The following is a 24,169-nucleotide window of genomic DNA, read 5'->3' on the forward strand; positions in this document are numbered from 1 at the left end:
TTGAGCTGGGTGAAAAAGGACCCTGTTCAAAAAGTCTCCTGTTCATTAAAGGACAGGAGAAAGACTCCTGTTCACTACAGAGCAAGCTGGTTGTGCCTTCTCAGGAAACAGCACAGCAGCACTGGAGCTGGCACTGCACTGTGCTAACACATCCACTGAGTCCATTCAGAGCTGTGTCTCACAGGACTGTCCCAGTTAGGTACTGCCAGTGTCTGAACCACCTCATGTGATATGTATGCCTTTGCCTTCTGCGCTTGGGAGGATGCTTTTATCATGTGTGACAGCGTATCTCCCTGTATCAGGATGGAAAGACGCTGCCTTGGCTTTTAAAATCGCTTTTGGGTAGCTCTGAGCAGAGCACTTGAGCACTGAGCATTGCTGTTTCAAAACACCTGCTGTGTCTGTGCATTGGATCTACTGAAGAGCACTGGGGGTTTGTGTTGCTAGTCAGTTTTTGGTTGTTTGCAATATTATGGAAATACCTTTATTATTTAAAAATATTAAATTTATCTCCAGCAGCAGTGTCTGGACTATCCCTTCAGTGGATTAATTAGAGGACTTAATCTCTGTGGCTTTTGTTCTGTAAATTCCGAATGTTGACGTTATTATTGTTAGCAGAAATCTTATGATTATAAACAGGAAAATGTGAGGGCTAGAGTTTATTACACTGAGGACAAAATGCTCTCCTGGCCAGGAACCCCACACTGAGCACAATAGTAAGGGTACAAAGTATTCTGGGAAGAGAGAAATAGTGCCATTTCTCTGCAGGGAATCTCTGCCCATGCAGAAGTTGCCACCAGATATTGGCAGCCCTACCAGGATCAGAAACTTTTCCAAAATCCTATGAATAAGTTTTGAGGGTAAGAAGGCGAACCAGAAGTTTGAATGTTTAAAGAAAGAATGAAAGTGATGGGAACTGTTGTCAGATTTACATTACAGAAGGGGCTGTGAAATTGGTTTGAGGAAAAATAATTTTCCTCCCCACATCTCTCACTCTTACCCTGGTGACCTAGGCAGTATTGCAGCTTGTCTGAAATTGGGGAAGTCTTCAGAAATATGTCTTCCTATTTAATCTGTGAGCGTGCACAACTATTTTGTGCATGTGGAGATATAGGCACATACATACATAGCATGTGTGTATTTATCGATTTTCGGTGTGAGTTACATGTATTAGAAATACTCTAGTTGTAAAGTCTGTTGTGTAGCATAGCCACTCACTGGCTCACCCAGTAATATTCATGTACATAATAGAACTGTGGAAGTAAGAAGAATAACCAAGTTAATAAGCAATGCTAAATAAAAACAGGTAATAAAATATATCAATGAGACAACTTGAAGTAATAAATCTATCATTTTTATCATTCACTTAACATGTATGTGCTATGTTATATACCTGCACAACTGAAAACACAAACCACCTGTGTTTTTTAGAAACATAGCATTCATAAAGAAGAAACAAAGTTAGTAAAGGCAGAGTAAAGTGCAAGAGAACTTTTGTTACCTATCTAGAGAGGTTCATTCTTTGACTTCCTTTTTAACTGCACTTCTTAGTGTGTGACATTTGCTAGTTCTGAGAAGGCCATCTCATCTGGCGAGTTAGATGGGATTTTAACACAGGCTTGGAAAATTTCTTAGTACACCAGAAAATTTAAGAGAAGACCATGTGGAAAAATTCCTTTGAAAAAAACCTGTGGCAGCCCAGCATTTGTATGTTAATATTTAAGCCCAACATCACTTTAGCAGCCATGGACAACTCTGAAATCAATAGATGTTTTCTTCATGAGTATGAGAACAGTATTGTGTCAGTCTGTTTTTTATTAACACGAGCAGGTTAGTGGCAGTGACAGAGGTAGTGACATAAGGTGTACTTACAATAAAGAATGGACTGTCGAAGGGGAGAACTGTGCAAGGGACAACTTTCATCTGTTCTTTTCGGTGATGCATGACCTACCTTTACTCTGCAGGCCTTTTATCATTTCTACATGAAAGAAACATATTTGAGCCAAGTTCATGTGGACTTGATAGCTCTATCTTTGTAGCCTTTCATACAGTACTCCCAGCGGGCTGATAATATGTAGTCATCCACCTTTAGGGCACTGTCAGGTCAAATCAAACAAAATATACACGGTCCTTTAAGTTTTGGGAACTAGTACAGGTGACGAGCAATGAAAGCAAAAATACATCCAGGCGAAAGCTTGAGGTAATGAGCAATTTCAGTGGCAATCTGCAGGGCAGCCTGAATGGATTGAATGCCTCTTTCAAATATCATCTCCACAGAGACTTGTTGACAGCTGGCACTTTCTGCTCTTGTTTTTGGTTTTCTGCACACACACAGTCTTGCTGTCCAAGAAGGTAAGTACAGCCAGACACTTTAAAACATGATGTGTAAGAAGAGTAGACAAAACTCAGCTAGTTTTATTATGGAACTCCTTTAAAGATGAATCCTATGGGGGTCAATGAGGAGAAGGCTGTGGTGCCACCCCTCTCTGTGAGGAAATGACACTGGGACTTCAGCTGCACCAGGACTTGGAAGAATGAAGCTGCAGTTCTTAGACATCTTTTTTCTTCTACCAACTCTGGATTTCCAGTACAAAACACCAACTTTGTATGCTAGGGTTAAAATTAAAAAATCATAATCTAATGAGAAATATATCGGAGATCTGTTGTTTCCACTGTGCTGCCAAAAGCAGATCCTGGTAACTGCAGTGCCTGTAGTCTTCCTCCTTGCTGAAGTTCAGGCTTCTATGTTATTAAATGGTTTATTGTGTTTAGATGGTGCAGTACTACTATTTTTTTAAAAAGGGTGCTACTTTTTTTTTTTTTTTTTTCCAATTAATTCATCACTCTAAGTGTATTTAACAGTCACAGCAGTACTTTGAATTTCAGGATATCTAGTTGCTTTTATGCTGTTCTTTATCCCCACAACAATGATAGTTCCAGAATGCCTGTGTTAAACACAAAGCCAACCTTAGTTTTGCAATTAAAAGCAAAGTAATTTGATGATGTACACACAGACCAATGAGGCACGTGTGCGTACTTGCAAACACTGGAGTATCATATGGAAGCTCTTAATGAAATCCGTATGATATGAATAATGCTCAAGTTACAAATGCTACAGCTTATCTTCTCAGTGTGGTAGGTGATAATAACTCTGCAATTCAGTCAAAGTAGGAAAGCAGTTTTAGTAAACATAATACCTGAAAGCAATTTTCAGATTAATCCCTGAGTCCTACCTAATGTATAGTGATCTCCAAAACAGTCAGGTTATTTTCCAAATTCAATTTCCAGTTTGTGTTGGTGGTTTTTAGCTGTTAGTACCACATTGCCCACCAGCTCAAATCCCTCAGTTTCAGCATGTGCTATAATGATGAGGTAATTTTCTGAGCAAGATGTTGCGATGCACCTTACGCTGGAAATAGAAACATGACGTGGAATGTCATGGAATTTGACACAATGGCACATCAATATGAGGCATAAGACTGAAATTTGGCATATGACAGGGAATTACCAGCCATTGGCTCCTAGAAGAAGACAAGGATCACTTTTTCTCACTTTTCTGCTAGCCAAAAGCCCTGGCTGTTGTTTCAGGTTAAATAAACTTCACTGGGCTTGAAAGCCTTTACGGCGTTTTTTCATGGCAAGAGACCTCCTGAAGACACAAATGGATTAGTCCTGAGTTCAGCGTAGAACTTGACCATTCCTATTTGACCTTTCCTACTGAAGTGTAGAGCTCCCTAGAAAATGGAGAAATTTTCTTTACTATGAACCATTCTTCAGATTTTCTGGCACACTTATCTTCTCCAAAGGCTGTTTTGTAGCTGAGGAGGAAAATCATGCCTCTGCACTACTTTACTCTTCTCTCTCTCCTTCTGTACCATTTGCCTACAGGCAGGGAATGATTATCAGTCTCTGTGCAGGATGGGGAGTGCTGCTCAGTTCCTCCCCTCTCCTTAAGTACCCACAGGGACAATCCAGCCTTTCACTATTGCAATCACTGTATCAGGCGCTAAGCAACAGAACAGTATCAATGTCATTCAAAAAGACGCATTTTTTACTATCCTGACATAAAGACCTTAGTCTATGAAAATTCTTCTTTTACCATGCCAGGAAAATAATTGAAAGCATATTTAGCTGTATGGATGTAGAAACCTAGAGGAATTTCATTGGTGTTGTGGTTAGCTAAGGAAAGATGGGGAGAGATGTTTAAACCAGAGTTTGTACAAGCCATATATTCATGTTCCTGAAATTTGAGAGAATACATATGACAATAGCACTCATTTTAAAAACTGGATACAAGGTTCTTTAGGGTGGTTCTTGTGTGCTTTTGGCTGCGTCAGTAATATTTTTGGAGAGGGAATTTCAGTTGCAGTTCAGGAATTGTTCAGGGAAGGCAGCCTGGGCCTTTTTGAAGTTGATGCCCTTCTATCTTGACCACAATCAAATGTTTTTCAGGTAACGTTTCAGCTTAGCTGAAATTCTCTTCCAAACAGAACCTCTCTCCAAATGGTGCAGTCAATGCAAACTTTCCATTTGGATCAAAGCAAATAGGCTGACTCTGTATTATCACCTGACAACGTTATCATTGGGAATATTAAGCTGTCAACAGCAGATCTGAAAGAATCATTTTCCCAATATGCAGTGAATTATAGAGGATGGGATTCTATCATACATAAGCTTTTCTATTTTCAGTGTCTGTATCTAATTCTAATAGTTTCAATCTGACCTCAGACTGGATTTCCCTCATTTTAAATCATGCTCTAGACACCTTTTAATAGCTTAGTTACAAGAATTGTAACAATTCAGCTGATTTGTGTAGATATTTATGCTATTTCATTAGCTGTATTTAAGCCTGTATGTGCCAAATCTGTGTTTGGAGCATAGCATCTTTTTACTGAAACATTCACCACTGCTCTGTTACACATCTTTTCGCTTTCCTGTTGCATTCCTGATTAATATGTTGTTTGCATGGCTCTATGCTAACACACACATTTGGGACAGAGTGTGGGTCAATGTCAAGTGGGTAGGATTAGGATGTGGGAGGTTGCTAGCGTTAATGCTTAGCTAGTAGGATTAGGATAAAGCTATAATTGAACAGTTCAACTAACCTGGGATTCATCAAGAGATTTGCAAAAGTGCTTTACAGTGGTGTGTCTATGAAAGGAACTTTTAAACTACCAAGGCAATGTCATATTGCAAAGCTCTAATTGCAAAGAGGCAGGGTTAAGCACTTATCTCATCCTGCACATAGAAATGTAAGATTCTTTGCTGGTTTTGGCATCGTTATCTGTGTTTCTGAATGGTTAGAGATAGTAGGACTAAAAGAAATGAAAAAGTATTTTGTCTGAGAAAGTTCATAAAATGGCAGAGAGACAATAGTGTTTTATGAAATCCCACTAGAGAGACACTATCTAGGAGAGTTTGAAGGGACTTGGAAGCGATTAAGAAAATAATAATTTCCAGGGACGTTTCAAAATGGTATTTTAAATGAATGACTAACTCCAATAATTTACCATTTTGCAGAGACAAAATTTCCCTTATTTCTCTATTTTTGCCAGTTTGTGGGCTGGAGAGGTAGCACTGGCTTGAACAAATAGATCAAGAATTAAATTAATCACTATGCAGAAGGTCATCAAAAGAGATGTAAGTAGGAGATAAATGGTACACAGGCTTTGTGTTTGTCCTCTGTACAGGGATGATATGTGGATGGTCCCCCAAGCCTTGACAGGTCACCTCAAAACTATAATGGACTCTACTGTTGAAAGGTTGACAATGTTGATAACTTTTGTAAATACTGCATTTTTTTCACCTTAATCCATGTTCAGGCCACCACATAATTGGCATAAATGTATGTTGGTGTAGTGAGAGCAATCTCATTGTGCAATTTGTCTTGGCTGTGCTCATTTTTGGGGGGGAGGGGAAATCAGGAATGAAATAATAACTTTTGATGACATCATAGCTATGGCTAAGATTAGAACTGCTCCCCTGTGGGGTGGTGGTGGAATTTTTGCTCTATCAGTTTCATGGACATGTATATTTGTGCTGTATTGGCAGCAGACCAGTTTCTATGATTGTTTTATTGGGTGTCCAGTGTTATTAAGCCTCTCTGTGTTTTTTCCCCTTTCACTTTTTACTTCTGAATTGCATTTCTGTAACCAATTTGCATTACTTTATGTTAAGTTTCACGTGCCATGTGTCAGCTAAATTACACATCAGATCTAAAGATTCAAAGCCCTTTGAATTCTTCTTAGCGGCTACGCCGTATCTACTATTAATTCACTTGTGTGCCATCAAGGAATTTCACAAGTTTTGAAATGTTTCTGTGTCTGAAGACTTTTGTGCACAGGATAGACTAAAAAAACCTGCAAAGATCCAAAATGATCCAAAAAAAAGATCCAAAAAGATCCAAAAAATCCATTTAGGGATATCTACTGATACAATTTATACCCTTCTGTACATGAAGCCTCTTATGTTCTGGCTTTTTTTTTGTGCGTTCAGCAATTACATTATTCTGTTGATTTATGAGGACAAAAAAGTCTATACTTTGTCTGTGAAATACAAAGCACAAATAAGTCTTGATGTCATCCCAGGAGAACCAGAGGGATACTGAAATATACAAATCATTAATAAATTATCATTGTAATAATGTCAAGTTGCAATATGCTAGTCTCCTTGAAATTCATAATAAGCATGAGGGTGTAAAAATATTAAAGCTTTAGAATACTTTTACCACCATTTATGTTTTAATTCAGCTACAGTGAAGTATTTCTAAGGTTAAATAAAAATAATGGAACCACGTGGACTGTGTAGCAGTGGGCTATATCTCATTCCCAGAAATACAAATTTTTAAAGATTCAGCAATATCACCAGAACTGACATCTTACTTTTCATCAGTTCTTTTGATTCCTGCATGGGCCACCCATGAAGTTGTCCTGGTGTAAATTAGTATTTTGTCTGAGTTTTTTGTGATCCAGACTTTGTTGAGAATAGAATATATGTATCAAGCATGATTCCCTTTCTTTATTTTTATTTTTTTTATTTTTTCTTTTAATGTTTCTGTAAATCATGAAGAACAGAGATAGCCATGAATGACTTAATTCTGATCTTTCATCCAGCTGAAGTCAGCAGAGTAAAGACGATGTAAACAGGGTCAGAGTCAGTCTCTCAGTCACGATAAATTTCCGTATGCTGGTGGCAGTATGTTCAGAATGCTTTGAAGTGCTGGTTTGTCAGAGTTCACAACAGTTCATTTCAGCTCCAAATAAAATATTATCTGACTTTGCTGGCTTTCCAGCACCAGTCGATGAAACAGTAGAGCTGTTCTAATTCATTTTATGAATCCAGTTTTCTTACACTAGTTTCTTTATTGGAATTCATACAGAGCTTTCTTTAAACACAGCTTTTCAATGAAGAATAACAAAAGAGTGTTTACATAAGACAATAGGGCAGACATCATTTACTGTATAGGGTTGACTTTGAGTTTATGCAACTAAGACAAAAGGAAATGAACACCCCCATGTGGTATAACCTCTGAAAGAGTGTAGCTTTGTTATTTTAAGGCTTGAAATGCTGTACCTTTTAAAGTTTGAATTATTGAGGAATATACTCTACAACACATACTTTGTTCTACTGAATGCAAGCACAATAGTTTCCTTATGTGTTTTAATTTAGTGTACATTCAAAGCAAGACAACTTTCACCTTTTCTGAAGCAGTTTGCAATGTAGCATAAACAGTGTTTACCCAGTTCTGAGGCTTAAAGAACTTTCAGCATTTGTTGTTTTTATAGGTTTAAAAATGTCCATACTAATGCTTAAAATAAGCCCAACAGCTGAGCAGAGCTCCTTGAACATTCAGTCTTTAATTCAGATGTCTCTATCTTTCCTTTTTTTTTTTTCTTTTTTTCTTTTTTCTGGTCTGCTTTGTGAAGTTCTGAGCTAAATAGCCTCTAATACTTTTTCAAAGATTATGAAGCTGTGTGCAGAAATGTTGAGGACGATGAGGAACATCAGGACCAGTGTACAAGGGATAATCCAATGGATTACAATTTTTCTACTTTCTCTTCCAATTTTGTATAGTTTTTGGATTAAGAAATAGCATCATAAGATAATTGGTTAAAGCATAGAAAAAATGGAAACAAACCCATTAATGAGTAGGATAAAAATGAAATTTTCTCTCTATATTATGTGCTACAGGTAATGTATCTAGTTGCCAAGAATATAGCTATTATATATGAGCTGACAATCATGCAATCTCACAGGACTGGCCTTGGTACAACACTATTATGAAGCTAGAATGAATTGAAAGAAATTAGTGAATATTGCTTGAAAGATTAAGAACTTGTTTTCCATATCTTTGTTATAAGATCAAAAAAAAAAAAAAAAAGCATAAAAGAGTAGAAAAAAATACAGAAAGAGCTGTTACTTGGAAGGTGAATAGTTCGTAGCATAGTGGTGTGTTGGTTTTCTTCTAGAAGAGACTGCCTGTCTCTCTCTCTTTCAGAGTGAAGTCCATGTAGTTGCTCAAGTATGGCAATTCTAATGGAAGAAAATAGGGATGAGAACCTCTTATGAAGGGCCCTTTGAACTTCTTCCTTTCCTTTAGGTCTGAGTGAATCTGTATTTTCTGACCTACAGATCATCAATTCATTATCCTGAATGCCTCTCTGTGCAGAGGTTTTGTTTATTGTTAGTTTAGGTATGTTTTTATGGGTAGTTCAGGACCAACATGCAGGTTTGAGTGTTGGTTGGCCTAGTCTGACTTCAGTAGCAACTGTATAGGCCATATTTGAGTCTCAGGCATTTTAAACAACAGACTTTTTGCTGTGGAAGTTCTTAGAATCTTAAGAAAAAGAGTCAGTGGGGACCTGGAGAGTCCCACAGCAGTCAGGTACCGCAAACCATTTCTAATGAAATTTGGATATTTTTTTAGTGTTTGAGTAGGGAAGGTTATTTTTTATCCTCTTATGTTCAGTCTGTAGTCAAGACTTTAGATCCCATTCTGTATTCCTTATGCTAGGCTATGATAGTCTCTATTTGTGCTTCCCACTAAGTTGTAAGGGACCTCACCTATCCATTGAGAAAGCATACGCAAGAAAGATGGAGCGACATTCGCTAACTAGCAGCAGACAAATATTTTACCCTTCAGCCATCCTGCTAACAGATTACCAGTTAAAACACACTTTCAATAGATAGGGGATAGATCATATAGTTTAAATGACAAATACTGCCCTTCCCCACTGGCAAGAGGCATATATGAATGACGGTAAATTAATAAACCAAATAAACTATGTAGTGAAGCCACGTTTTACTGAACTGTCCTGCAATATACCATTTAAATCTAAAGAAGAAATATTATGGTATAATGGGAAAGTTTTATTATAAGGGATACACAGGGACTATCAGTGCTTCAACTGTTAATAGGTAACTAAAAATATATAAAATGAACTGTGCATTTTTCCAACAGTGATATTGAGTTTTCTCAGAATATGAGTGGATTCTGTAAATCACATTCACAAATCAGACTTAGATAGTCTACTATTAGTAAGAATTTGCAGACTTATCACAATAATTCTATCAAATGAAAGAGTCATCCCTCGATTGTCCTACCGGTAATGACTGAATGTTCAAACTGCGTACATCAGCCATTTCCCAGCTACCTAAGGCAAATTTGCTTTTAGTGAGTGAGACTGAAGGTTTCATTGTAAGAATTGAAAACAACGTATAATCAAACTAGTTCAGAGGGTTTATTTATTAAAGTTTGGTTGAGGACTATTATTGGCTTTTCCATATGAAATACATGAGCTGTTTTTTAATTTTTTTATTTTGAGCACAAATTCTTGTTTTTCACTGTCTGTCAGAAACAACCTATTTCAGCTTCTTGTACAATTGACCGCTGTGATAAGCCAATGAGTTTGTCCTTTTTATCCATTAGACTAAATAAACATTGGGATTTTGTTCATCTTTTAAATCCATTATATGACATTTCCCAGAAAAGGTAAGCTTTTATTTGCTTGTGTGGCAACTGTTTGAAATATGGCATTTTGAACCCTTCTCTCTTTTCCCCAAAGAAGAGTTTTCAACAAACCATGAGTTTGGCTTTATATGTGGGTTTCAAGGGCTGAAAGTACTCCTTAATGTGAAGACACATAAGTTTAACACAAGGATACTACAAGATTATATCATCAGGTTGTTTATATTATCAGTGTTTTCCAGAAAAAGTTCTGACAACTAACTTCTGACAATAGCAGCAGCCTCCCCCCACCCTCCCTTCTCCCCTCTGCTTTCTCCCCAGTGAAAACCAGCAGTAAAATAATCCCCAAGACTAATTCTCACAAAAGTAAAGAAGGAATCGCTGAAGACCCTATCTCAGCTTGGATTAATGCTGGCCTCTTTGAGGAATAATTTCTTTTGATGATATAAGGGAGCTGTCTTGATGCTTTATATTCTTGTTATTTTATATCTATTTAAAGCTACATCTTTAAAGCTGCAGATGTCGGAGGTGTAAGGTGTGCCGAGCATGCCGAGGTGTTTCCTGAAGAACAGCATCTCTGGCACAGCGCAGCTCTGGGGCCACCTCGTGCTGCTGTGAACGCCGGCCTCTGACTACTCGAAGCTCACGTAGGTGTCCGAATCGTCTTGCTTCACCCCAAGCACGAGCTCGATGGAGAGGCTTTTGTTGGAGCCTTTGGTGAGATTGAACTTGCAGAAGCGGGTGGAGGGCAGCATCGTGAGCTTCAGCCAGGCTGACTGAGGCACAGCTTCCCAGGCTTCTGCCACCAGCTCCTGAAACCACTTCGCCGTCTTCTGCACATCCAGGTAGGAGCCACAGCAGAGGGTGTCCAGGAGGTTTGCGTCCTGGTTCTTCAGCTCGTGCTGAGGACGGTGGAGGAAGCACAGCACGTCGCCCAGGATCCGCTCCCGTGTGCACAGGCACTGCAGCTCCACGCGGAGGCAGGAGTTCCTGGCCAGTCTCTCCCCTTCGGTGCCCAGCTCCAGGTGGAAGGCGTGCCCGGGCGGTGGGTTCAGGGGCACGAGCAGGCGGTAGATGGTGTCACGCTCAGTGGGACCGGAGGTGCTGCCCACCCCAATGGCTGGCTGCAGCTGTGGCATGAACTTGTTCCTGGGGAGGCCCTGGCAGGCGGTGAGCAGGTTGTCCACCAGTTCTTCCACGACCATGCACGTTTGTTCCAGGTTCCTCACCGGCCACTGCAGGGACTCATTGAGAAATCGGTGGGCATCCAGAATGTCATCAGGGTCTTCCTCGGAGGAGTCGTCTTCCTTGCTTCTTGAGATGCCTTTTTTGGTTCTGCTGCGCAGCTCACAGCAGAACTTCATGAGCATGCAGCAGAGCACAAAGAACAGGACGATCTCTCCGGTCACGACCCAGAACTGCCACTGCTGCAGCAGTGACAGGAGCAGGGTTCCCACACGTGCCCAGCTGTGCTCCTGCTCCCTCTGCTCCATTTCCAGCAGCAGCTGCATCATGCGAGCCTGCAGCTCCTCTGCACGCTGCTGGAAGTGCGCGGTTGTAGCCGCATCCAGTTCATCGCAAACTTTCTGTGTGCTCTGAATTAAGCCCAAGAAAGTCAACGCGAATAAGAGTTCCGAAACCATGGTCTGCAAAAGTTGAGAGAAAAAGGGGTGAGTGGGGCTGGGTGGGAGCTGGCTGGCGGCCGAGGGAGCCAGGGCAGGAGCTACAGACCCCCAGAGTCGGGTAGGAGAGGGTGTGAGGGAGCTGGGAGGCAGCAGGGACTGCGGCCAGAGCTGGCGGTGACAGCCGTGATCCCTGCCCTGAATGGCTGGGCCCTCGCTGCAGGCTCAGCAGCCCTCGGGGGGCTGGTGTTTGTGCCCCGGCCCTGGCCCAGCCCAGCCTTCCCCCCGCTGCTTCACTCACCTCGCCAATGGCTCAGGACAAAGTGAAGCAGCACTGCCCGCAGCTGCCTTAAAAGCAGTCCCCCCATTGTGACATATGCTATGTGCTGGCACCCGCACCCCCGCCCTGCCACAGCCCCCCGGCCCTGCCCTCAGTCCCCACACAACCCCTGGCATTGCCTGAGTGCCGGAGTTCCTCGGGCTCCCCTTGCACGGCCTGTGGGAGCCCCCAGAGCCGTCTGCGGAGAGAAATTTGGGTGATGGAGCCTGTGGACGCTGTGCTCCTCATGTGCCATGACAGTGCAGTGTTTTGGAGGAGACATTTCTGGATGCGGACGAGGCTGTGTGGGAGGGGAGGTGCCCAGCGCTGCCGGAAGCTTGTTCCTGCCATGCCTGTGAGGAAAAATGTCAATAATTTTTACAGAATCACAGAATTGTCTAGGTTGGAAGAGACCTCAAGGTCATCGAGTCCAGCCTCTGACCTAACACTAACCAGTCCTCCACTAAACCCTATCACTTCCCTGGGCAGCCCATTCCAATGCCTAAAAGAAGTAAAGAAGTTCTACCTAACATCCAACCTAAAACACCCCTGGTGCAACTTTAGTATCAAGCATATCCCCAAACGCCCTGGTGCTCCAAATCAAAAACTCATGTGTCTAGATACACCTAATTGATTTCATTCAGAGAAAGAAAATAACAAAGACATGAAGTAAAGTGACTTGTTGTTATGAAATATTATGAAAATATTCTGAATGTGAAGAGTGGGACTTAAAAAGTATATTAGCATGGCACGTGCTTCATAGACACCCAAGAAAATGCCCACAGATCTCATGGCAGATAACTCTGAGCTGTCCCCAGGTGAACCTAGAGAAACAGAAAGCACTACAGCTGTACTGAGACTGCACTGCTGGTGAATTTTAATACCCTTAATGAAACACTTAAGCCTTCATTTAAGCCCTTGATAAGTGGCTTCCACTAACCTTCTACATGCCTATAGACCTAAGGAGAACAAAATTATAATTTTCATTTAATGCAGTGATATTTTATAGGGAGATTCCAGAGTGCTATTTTATAGGGAGATTCCAGCTTGGGAAAGAAATGAATTGAGATCTCTCCACTTCGCTCTAGTGCCTAGGGTAGAGGAGATACAAAATCCATTTTAACGATGATATATGGCTCAGGTCCAGTTCATTGGGATTTAGGTTGCTTAGCTCCTCAAAAGGATCCGAACTCAGATGTTTGTGATAATGTAACTCTTCAAGCTTAAGGCTTTTCATGTAAGTCGTTCTTTCTTCCAGCCATCATCAGCTGCTAGAAAGCTGTTTGAGCTTCCAAAATATGAAGTAGGCGTGCACTATATGCTGACATACAAACTCCTCTGCATTATTGGTACCGTCAGCACCTGACTCATATATTTACCATAAATTACTTTCCCATTTTGGTTTTATTTTGATGTCCTTATACGAAAAGTGAATCACTTGTACATTATTTGGGCAAACAAATATGAAAAATATTGAGATAGATGAAATAATTCAATCTAGGCCAGTGTGTTTCTACTTCAAATATTATCCATATTTAACCTTTCTCTGCATAGGTTAGAATCTCATAATATTCTTCTGAGATCTGAATTCTTATTTTTCTAAATTATCTGGGCTACCGTACGTACTTTGTGCTTGGTTATCAAACTTGCTGAGTTTAGGAACACTGAGGATAGGTTAATGTGTTCTCCTGCTGCTGATTATGTCTGAATGGACTAAGTCTATGAAATACAAATATCCAGGATGCCAAAGCAAATATTCCGATTCCCTTGAACTCATTAGAAAAGTTTATTTTAGGTGTGATAGGATGTGAGTTATTACTCCAGAATATAATGGATACATGGATTAGGATGGGGAGAATTCATGCATAAAGCAGGTCAGTGTCTATGGGCAGTTAATACTTCCTTTTTGGAAGGTCAGATGTAGCTTAATTTATGAACACATTCTTAGTTTACAAATTTTTTTTGATATTTCATCGCTTATAGGTAGGCTTCCCCCTGCCCTCCCCAATCCTTTCTGAGTTTCTACCTTGAATGGAAATAAGGTAAATCCATTAACAGGCTCATATTTCCTGCTTAGAGGGGAATGACAGCAATAATTCAGCAAAAGCAGCATATAGGAGTGTGAACACCATGCAGAAAGTCATGTAGCTTATTGAACTTAAAGTTAAAACATGAGGCATGTCAGTATCTGAGGAAATATCTGGTGCATTTTTGTTTCTTTCCAAAATTATAAGTCTGATATTGTGTTATGTTAACAGAGCAAGCTGCCATTCAGTCTCAATTAAACTGCCAGAGCTGTAAGATAATAACAGAAGGAAATTCTTGAAAGATAATTTCAAGATGGTAGCTACAACTGGACTTCTCTGAACAGATTACAGTTATAATTATGTTGTGAAACATACTTACAGTAAACCTAAAATGCACTTGATTCTTTTTTTATTTAAAATAGTAGTGAAAGAAAACATCTTATCTCACTTCACTTCCATGCCATACCCAATACATTCATTCTTGAACTCCTTCTGTTTATAGCCTGCAAGGGACAAGGTTTATTTGAACTGGTTATGTTTTGAGTTCATGTGGGTTTCTGCCTTCGACTGCAGAATGTACTCCACAAGTTCTCGTGTCACTCTGCCTGGCTATTCTTTTTGTTGCCGTGCCAGGGTTTATCACCACTCACTTCTGGATAGTGTTAATGATGCAGTCACTTCCTGTCTGCCAAACAATCGTAACATTCGCCAGACTTCCCTGCATGTAGCGCAGCAAGTCAAGTATCATTACCTGAAATGGTAAAAAAAATAAAAAAATAAAAAAAAAGTTAATCCTGTTTATAGAAGAAACCTTGATAGATGCTGAACACCCTTTTGAAAGATTAATGTGAGGAAAAGTCATTTTGGATATCTTAGCAGCATTTCAGCTGAATGACACTGGCTTCCCAACACCCATTTATCTCCTTTTTAAATTTGTGATGGAAGCGAGCTCCCCCTTCTCATCTTTTACTGCAACAAACTGTATTTTAAAGGAAAATGAAAACCAAGAGGAAGCTAACAAATGATGAAGGGATGAAATTGGTGCTATGTCACTGCCCAGTGCTGTGTCAGCAGTAGTGTGATATGGCTGACACAGATGGTTCTCAAACAACCACAGTTCCAAAGCCATCTCTTCTTCATAAGACACAAAACATGTTTTATTAAGTGGGCCACATGGGAAGAGGTGTGAACTATAAAACCTTACAGGGAAAGCCAGGGAAGACAGAATAAATGTATTTGAATAAATCCAATTAAATGGTAATAACAATAAATGCTAGAGAATCCTGAGGAGCAGAAATAGCTGTAGAGCTCTTGAAGATAGACAGGTTTATGACTACAAATTTCTTAGCAAATAGTTAAAAGATTATAATATTTACTTCTGGAAAAATAGTGTTGTGTTGCCAACTACGCCAGTAAGAGCAACTTTCCAAATATTATATATTTTTATTTACGTAAGCTTCTATCTGTTCAAGAAAACAGCTCCTGTTCTTGACAGCTGAAGGGAGAAGTTGTAAATCAGAACTTCCCAGTCCTGTGTGATACGAGATGAAGCCAACTCAGTGCAGTGGCACAGAGGATCCTCTTCTCGATATCAGGTGGAGAGTTAAAGCCTGAGGACATCTGTTGGGTAAACAAACGTTGTTAGAGGGTCACTTCCATTTTGTGGAGAATAACAGAGACAAAAACTTGCATGGGAGGTAGCTTGTTTCCAAGGATGGATTTGAAGTGGAATTTAGATCCACAGGTAATCTCTGAGAGGAACGTTATTCTGAGAAGGCTTTTGTTCTTTGAAAGTTGATTCTTTCTTCTGACTTTGGACTGGGAAACCCATCTCAGACCAAAGGAAGATTTATAATGGAGGTTTTGTGAAAATCAACCTTCCTTGTTAAAATTTTTCTGCCTGACCACATTTATATCATGTAGATTTGTCCAGATCTGTTTTGGAAAGCCCATTCTTTACAAGGTCCTTCCTTCATACTTCCATAATGCTTCATAGCTTTCTTTGATGATATGAGAAAAAAGTAAAGGTTTTCTATATCTCTGGAATTCATAGCAGCTCCTGTGTAATTGTGAAGTGGACAGAGAAGTGACAGCTCATTTAGAGCTCATAAACAGGACTCCATCAGCGAGCTGAAACTTAGGCAGCAACAGCTGGCAAAAGCTGTCCTGAAATATGTGGGTTGTGTGTGTCTTAGGGTGGGAGGAAGAAAGGGAAGGAAGGATTGCTTTGCATCTCTCAACCTTCAGCACTCCCATTTTGTCACCTCATTGGCAGTTTTGACTCATTTCTAACAACATGCTGGCATCCTTTCCCCAGTTCAACCAGTCGTTGCCAACCCTGGTGGTGAAAAGGAGCCTGGTTTCTGACGAGCAAAGGAAACCCCTCTGGTCACATAGATCATCCTGCACTTCCACAGACAGGAGAGCCCAGCTCAGAAGGTCTTGGTTTGGCACCAGATCTGAACTAACAAAGCGTGTGTCTCTCAGGCAACCCAGGGGAGATATACTGCTCAGATTGCTCTGATCTTTAGCCAGAAGTGGGGATTCTTGACTCTGTAGACTCAGGAACCAGGATTTTCAAAGGAAATTAAGAAATGTCTCCACGTCAAGTTAATTCTTATAGTGAACTGTCTGAGAAATGGAAATTCAGTGTTCCCTATACTTTTCTTCAGCTCCCGTGGAGCAACTCTTAGTTTCAAAGAATAAAGAGAACTAAATTTACTGTTCTTTGCTAAACAGTAGCATCTGGATTGGTGTGATTTACAACCAATTGTCAGTTTATTCATTTGTGTTTCCTTTTTTTTTTTTTTTTTTTTTGTGAGTTAAATGGGAGTGTAACTTGTTAAACAGCTGTTGCTCGGTACACCTACTGACTTTATTGAAATATTTGAGGCTCTAAAATCCTGTAAACCAGCAGTGTTCCCATATAATCATAGATATTTATTTTTGGATATTTCATATAAAATTGAGCAACAGGGTAATTGTGGTTACAAACTTGCAATCTCTCTGTTCTTTCAGATTCTTCTTTCTGCTTTCTGGAGTTTAATTTTGGGCTGGGGAATTTTTGGGTCCTCACTGTATATACCAAGCCTAGCAAAGTGTCAGTAGAATCTGATGTCTGAGTCATTCTGATGGCTATGCCTATAGCTGTGGACTGAGTCATTGCAGAAAGCACAGACTAACTCATGGTTTTATAATCAGTTTATTAGAATTAGGATTATTGAAAAAAAGATATTGTCCTTTATATATTTTCATATACTTTTTTTTTTTTTTTTTCCTACTTCATAACAAACAGATTGCAATATCTCCTTTCATATGTTGATTCTCCTCAAATGAAGGATATTTCTGAAAAGGAAAACTGACCTATGCCTTATGTGGTATAAAGACATTGAGATGAAGGTATTATAAATTCAATTGGATGCTTCAGTGTCACATTCCCTCAAGTAGTAACTCTAGAAGGACTGCATGAGGTTTAGATGGTCTAAAAGCTTTGTAAAGACTTTTCATGGCTTGTGTGAGATAAAATAACTCTGCCCATTGGATTTGAATAAAGCCTGCTGAGGCACAGATGGAAAGACCCTATTGACTGGCAGTACTGAGATGAAGCCTCATTTCACTGGAGAGCTGGGAAGAGGGAGGAAAATCAGAAGATGTAATGGCATTTTTTTTTAGTGATATTGTTGTAGGAGATCAATATCTTCTGCAGAATTAGCTGGGTGGGGACAGAATGACCTGCTAAGCCAAGTCTCCTTTCTCTTTCCAAAGCCTGGGAAACCAACTCAAAACAATCTTTTAAAATGCAGTTTTACGACCAGGCAAAAGTTAAAGTGTGGAAAATATATTAGTGCAGGCACATGTACTTGCTTGCCTTTTGCTGTAGTGACTGATGATAACCTAGTGTCCTTTCCAACCAAGTGAAAACAAGCAAACAAACAAAAAAAAAAACCACAACAGAAAAGATCAACTTAAGGAAAAACTGTAGATGAAATATTTTTCACTTCATGCAAGCAGTTTGAGTTTAGTTAAAGTAATCCCATCTGAAGTTAGTACTTACTGACTAAGGTACAGAATTTGCAGGAAGTTCCTGGCACTCCTTTTGTAATCCTAAGTGAAATCTAGGCTGGCTGAAACAGGACAGAAATGACTCCCTTTGCCTGCCTGACCTCAGCTCTTGGGATCAGGTTTGGAGATTTGCATAATGCAGCTCTGGTCTTTGAGGGATTTTATTTTATTTTATTTTATTTTATTTTTTAATATGTATTATTATTTTATTTTTATTTTTCCGTACAAATAGTAAAAGCAAAGGAGTTCATGATGAGATCAGAGAATACTGCAGGCAACAGAGGTAAAAAGGATGGATACTTTGGTTTCTCTTGTTTATTTTCCCATGAGCTTGTCATTTTTGTGACCCTTTGCCTATTTGTTATATATTTGTGTTAGTACCAAGAGTACCACAGCACTTTACTTTGTTCTTTATTACTTCAGTGACGTTTTTCTAAATGTATTTTTTTGATACCAGGAAGAACCAGGCATCTATTTAGAGAGGGTGATTAGTAGTATCCTTTATTAGGTTCTTGTCCAATTACTCAAAGCCTAAAGTGGGCTAAAATTGAATAGTGGAGTGAAACATACTCCCACAATTATTATTATCCATCAGGTGAAACTCGCATCCTTGTTGAAGATGTTATTTGAATGAGTCACAAGGTAGTAGCGCATTTCCTGCTCATGATAGATATATTTTCTTAACTGAGTCTTTTATTCATACAGATGGCATGTGTTGGCAGAGTTTAGAGGTTTAGAGGAAGTCTGTGAAAAGTACATAGGAAATTCTTACCTGAAAATGCCAGAGACATTTTCCTCCTCCTCTCAGATTTGTTCCTGTGCATGACTGGGAACCCACTGATATGTGCTTTGAACTTCACCTGCGGTGCTTACTCACAAAATGTGTTTTAGAGCAAACTGTTGCAAGTCATTGCTTGAAGGTAATGAATGGATGTCACCTTGCAAGGAAAGAATAAAATAAAATTTAGAAATCCCTTAAATTATTTTGTTCTCATGTTCCGGTAGGATGTTAAATGGCAGCATCCATGTGACTCAATGCTTCCCAGTATTAGGGTTTAAGAGAAGCTGGGTTTTTATCTGAGGATCTGTTGCTTATTTATTGATTTGTTTCTCTTCAAACTTTTAAAGTGTAAAAATCAGATGTGCACAAAGAACTAACAGTTCAGTAGTTAATTTCTGATTTCTGGCTCAGGTCAGGGCAGATTTTAGTGTATTCAGTCTGATAATCACAGCCTCATCCCTCACTCTTTTTTACAGGTATTATTTCATCAAAGTAGGACCTGTAGTTCTGAGCAGCTCATTTCACAGGCACTTCTCTTGTGGCAATTTCAGAACTTTTGTTTCTTTGTAAGCTGTTGCTGAACACTTTCAAGGAATGATTTTTAGTCATTAGGTTTGTCTTTCCTGATGTTCCTTTCAGGAGAACATACTTTTGCAAGGCATAAGTTCCTGGCTAAGTAGAAAAAGCATGCCAGGGTGAGATGCCCAAGAGCCAAGCTGTGGGAAGAGCAGCTTGGGTGCTCTCAGAGATACCTGGGAAAGTACTGTAGTGAACTGGATCTGCCAAATTTTAATAAGTGGGGGCTGTGGTTTCATGTTAGATATATCGCTACTACTCTTATGGGATAAACCCTGTATCAAAGATCCAAAACTGTCAACTGGATCAGTGCTTGGGGTGGTCTCATTGCACATGGAGTGTATCCCTGCATCTCCTCCAGCCTGGGAGGGGGGCAAGCACTGCATTTCCCTCCTTCCTATCCCATGTTTGCGTCAGAGCTGAGTCATCTTTTGAGCGTAAATGCTGAAACACACAGGGCACTGGTGCTAAAAAGGAAGCTGTCTTTCCGGCACTGACACCCCTTGCTCCAGCTCTGCAGATGTGGCCAGACTAATAGTTCTTTATTAAATTAACATCTCTGACTGTTGTCTGCAGGAGCAGTTCCTGATGTAATATCTCTCTTCCCTGGCTGGGTGGCTTTCAGACTTTGGGCAAGCAGAGGAGTGCCCAAGGTGCCAGGGAAGAGAAGAGCTGATGGAAGCCTCATGGCACTTGTGTGTGGTGAGTTATTTCTGAAGTCTAGCAAGAGAGTCCCATGCTTGGGAAAGGTGCTTTTTCATGTAGTTAATAGAAACCAAAAGATATACCTGTCTGTCACTATAACCTTAAGACCATCCTTTTCACCACACAAATACAGAGCTATGGTTTCATAACTGAGTCTACTTGTGTAACTGTATATAAAGTGTCTTGACTATAGAGATGCTAAGGGTTGGGACCAAAAGAATGGTTTAGGCTTGGCATTGCAATACTATAACAACAATTTCTTGAAATACATGGTGTCGTGTTGGCAACCTGGGCTCCCTACATCCTTGGTCTCCTCTCTGGGTAGGGCACCAAGTCCTGGGTTAGAAAAGATGCATGATAAAATGTTCTCAGGCAACTGGAGGATCTGAAACTGGTCCTCATTGAGTCTATTAGCTGAATGGCAGTTGATCCTCCTTACTTGTTAGGAAATGGGGTGATGAGCTGTGCTATGGGAGGAACCCTCAGAAGTGCAATAGATGGGGGCTCAAACAACTTTGAATTCCAGGAAGCTGATACATGAGACAGAAGTCAAGGTTTGTTGGTTTTAGCTTTGGATTTCCCTCCCCCTCCTCCAGGGCTGGGAGCTATACAGGTAGCTATACAAGTTTGTTGCTGGGAACCATGGGACCTGCCTTCCTGGAGGTATCCAGACAATCCGAGCTCCTCTGACTGCCCAGAGCCCTTGGGGCTTAAGGCAGCTCTGACCAGAAGCAAGAAGGATGCTTCAGCACCAGGCATACACACTCTCTGTTGGGTTATAATGGATCCATCTGGCCTGTGGGCAGGACGAGCCTTTTCTCTTGTCATTGCAGACAGACTTGGCTTTTAGATGCCTTTAAAGTTCAGCATTGCTTTAGGGAATGAAATTCAATCTGTAGGTGACACTTTGCATAACAGCTTTCCTAAAGACAGGTGTTAAATAAATGACCGTGTGCCTTTCTTTCCAGCAGAGTCTGCTTGTGCTGGTCCAAAATTAACATGGCTTTCCCCTGTATTTTTCCCCCTCCATTCAGTTAAAAAGAAAAAAATCTTTCCTAATCTTAGCAAAAATAAACTTTTTTATTTTTTATTTTATTTTATTATTATTATTATTATTATTATTACGATTTTGGTGTGTGGTGTTTTCTGTGCAGGAAAGCTTTGGAGCTGTTCAGAATTTTATAGGAAAGAAGCCAGAACAAGGGACCAAATAATGGTGTGTGAACTTTTATAAAACAAGAAGAAAAGTAATGGCCAACCTCCTTTCCTCCTAGAATATCTGTTATATAATTCATGGTTTCTCTAGGATTTCTTACAAAAACAGGATATAGTAAAATCCTTTAAGATATACAAAACTGCTATTTTGGTGCTAAAAATATGGGGAAACTAAGATTATACACTCCATGGTGAATGTCATAAATGGGGGAAAAAAAAGACGTATTAAATGCCTGAGTCCCTTTAGGGAGAATATGACAGATTCAAGACAGATGCATGTGAATAAATCTTCTTTTAATGAACGACACTTAGCTCTGCTGGGCTGTATCAAAAATATTGCCACGGTGTCTGTGTCTCTTCAGCAGCAGGAAGCCGAATTGCCAAAGAGGTAATATCCTGAGTCTGATCATTGTATCATAATCAAACAGACTCTAAGAAAGAAGGATAGAGTGTCTCACAAACCATATTGGATTAAACAAGCTTGCTAACTATCTGTAATTTCTGTGGGCTCCAATAACTGTCTTAAAGGGCTAGACGGGAGCAGGATCATAGAGTGCATTATTCCGAATGATCACCATCTCCCTGAACATTGCCCTTACTGTAATATGATGATGAATGCATCGCTATAGTTAATATTCCATTATAGACCTCATTTTCCCAGGGTCTATAACTCACCCATAATAATTTGCTGAAGGTTGAAACTTGGCAGACAGGGCTGCAGACCGGGAATTAATTTTGGTAACACTATAATAAGTGCTCTTTAATTAATGTTAAATGAAAATGGAATTCCTAAGAAATTACACACAGCAGTCATGCGACATACTGAATGAATTCATCATGATTAATGTTACTAAAATGAATATCAAAAGTGGGATTTGCCTTTTATTAAAAAGTGTTGCCAGCATCCTTTTACTGATGTTTGGCAGAAAATTGCTTTTAAAGGGGCAGCATGAGGAAAGCACCACCTGTTTAAAAAGAAAAAGGAAAGGAACCAGGTTGGTCTTGTGTTTGTATGCATTTAAGTACATCTTAATCCTGCAAACCCTGATTTCTTCTGCAGCTTGGTATTGTTCAGGACAGCTACCTAAGATCTGAGCTAGACGTGGTGACAGTTCTGCTTCAAGCAGGGGAACTCGGCTACAGCCCTTTAGCACAGTCCCTTCTAACTAGCATATCTACGGTTGTATGACAGTAAAATTTAGGGTGTGGATTATATGGAGTTATATGTGGAGTTATGTGTGTAAATATTTGAGGGATGGAGAGATTGGATCTATTTCAAGACATTCTTCTCTCACAAAGTAAAGTGATAATCTTTGTCCTAGTATTGAAAGCAGGGAAAGAAAAAGCAGAAAGGACCAAAAGCTACTAGTCCAAGAAAGGCAGACATTTGGTAACAGACAGAAAATATAAGGCAATGCTGTTTATTGTGTTATTTCCTGAGTTATTTTTGAATGTCCTATCCCTGTTCTTCACCTAATAACGCTTCTAACTGTCACAACTGAATAGCTTTCTAAAATTCAGAGACTTACGTTACTCTTCATTGCTCAGAGATAAACTTTTATTTATTCATTCTGGTGTTCATTTTATTAATCTTGGGCAAGAGCACTAAAAACTAAGGAAACAGGGTTGGAGAATCATTATTGAAATGTACCGATGAACAGTGGATAGATCCCAAATGGTCTGATGAATGCTGCTATTGTTGCTGTATAGGAATGCTGGTGGACTACCTGAGCTGACAGATTTCCACTTGCTAAGGGTTTGGTGAAACTCAGCTTCATAGCCTCCCTCTAGAACAGAGCAAAGAGGCCACCTGGGAAACAGCAAAATTCATTGTCAGGGGAAGCAGGATTAAATCCTTCCCCCTCCAATAATCTCTTACGAAGGTATACAAAGAATCATTAGACCCAGACCAGTAGATGTCTGAGTACCTCACGCAAATAGTCCCTGTGACCTAGACTGCCTCTTCAGTGAGGTAACGTGACTTATCTGCTCTGCCAATGTATCACAGTCCACTAGAATCTCCTTATAAAGATGCAATAAAATTACCCAACTGCAAGTTCCAGGAAGCAGCATGGCAGGAACAGTTTGCTAACAAAATGTTTTGAAAAAAAAAAAAAATCATGTAGTTGATAAAGTGAAATATTTTGATTTTCATTGGACTCACCCAGAAAGAAACTCTAGTTATCTGAATAGGAAACTGGAGGAAAAAAAAAAAAGATATAATCAAAAAAGATATAATCTGAATTTCAGTAGACAAAATGTTAATTTGGCAAAGAATACTTATACTAATTTACCAGAAAATTCTTGACCAGCTGCACTTCTGTTGCTCAGATAAATGGGGAACCTTATTTCTACAGTCTTTTTCCTTAGAAATAGATGAGAGCACTTCTGTTGGTCAGGCTGTTACATGAATTGCTTGCTTCCATGGCTGTGGTGGCAGACTGTGCAGACAGACTCTTTCTTCCTAGGCCATTACAAAAATTTCACTCATTTTTCTGTTTTCAGTCATTTAAGTAGTATATTTTCAACAGCTCTGTAGGCCTCTCTTTCTTTCTCTTTAAAAGATTTTTTTTTTTTTAACATCTATATCATATACAAAACTGTTGTATGATTATCCTTACTAGTACATTCTGCTCTGTCTCCTGTGATGTTAGTGTTATCACTCCAAATGTTCCAGATCTGGCAAGAGGACATACAGCTAAACACAGACACACTGGTGCCAAAGAAAACAAAACAAAAATGATAGTCTCAAGGAGTCTCTCTTTGAATGTACACTGGTCTTTTATTGTAAGGATAATCAAATATAGGGATAAATGAAGAAAAAAAATATTTTTGTGGCAATTGTGGGCATGCAAGGGTCTGGATAAATTTCTGGGATTTATGGAGGCTCTTTTT

General features: G+C 39.7%; 1 protein-coding gene and 1 long non-coding RNA gene across 2 annotated transcripts; both read right to left on the reverse strand.

Moving 5' to 3' along the window:
- Nucleotides 1-10,505: 10,505 nt before the first annotated feature.
- LOC309880102 (inositol 1,4,5-trisphosphate receptor-interacting protein-like 1) lies at nt 10,506-11,610 on the reverse strand (the record flags this gene model as incomplete). Its single annotated transcript, XM_082764633.1, has 1 exon — nt 10,506-11,610. The coding sequence occupies one exon, from the start codon at nt 11,608-11,610 to the stop codon at nt 10,600-10,602; it is 1,011 nt and encodes a 336-aa protein (XP_082620759.1). The 3' UTR covers nt 10,506-10,599.
- A 449-nt stretch (nt 11,611-12,059) lies between these two features.
- On the reverse strand, nt 12,060-15,545 carry LOC309879970. The gene is made up of 3 exons (XR_014317876.1): nt 15,312-15,545; nt 14,586-14,686; nt 12,060-12,261 (listed from the first exon to the last, which is right to left on the reverse strand). It is a non-coding gene; the product is annotated as an uncharacterized lncRNA (long non-coding RNA).
- Nucleotides 15,546-24,169: the final 8,624 nt, after the last annotated feature.

This window comes from Aythya marila (genome assembly GCF_965140915.1).
Source record: "Aythya marila genome assembly, chromosome: 7".
NCBI classification, from domain to species: Eukaryota; Metazoa; Chordata; class Aves; order Anseriformes; family Anatidae; genus Aythya; species Aythya marila.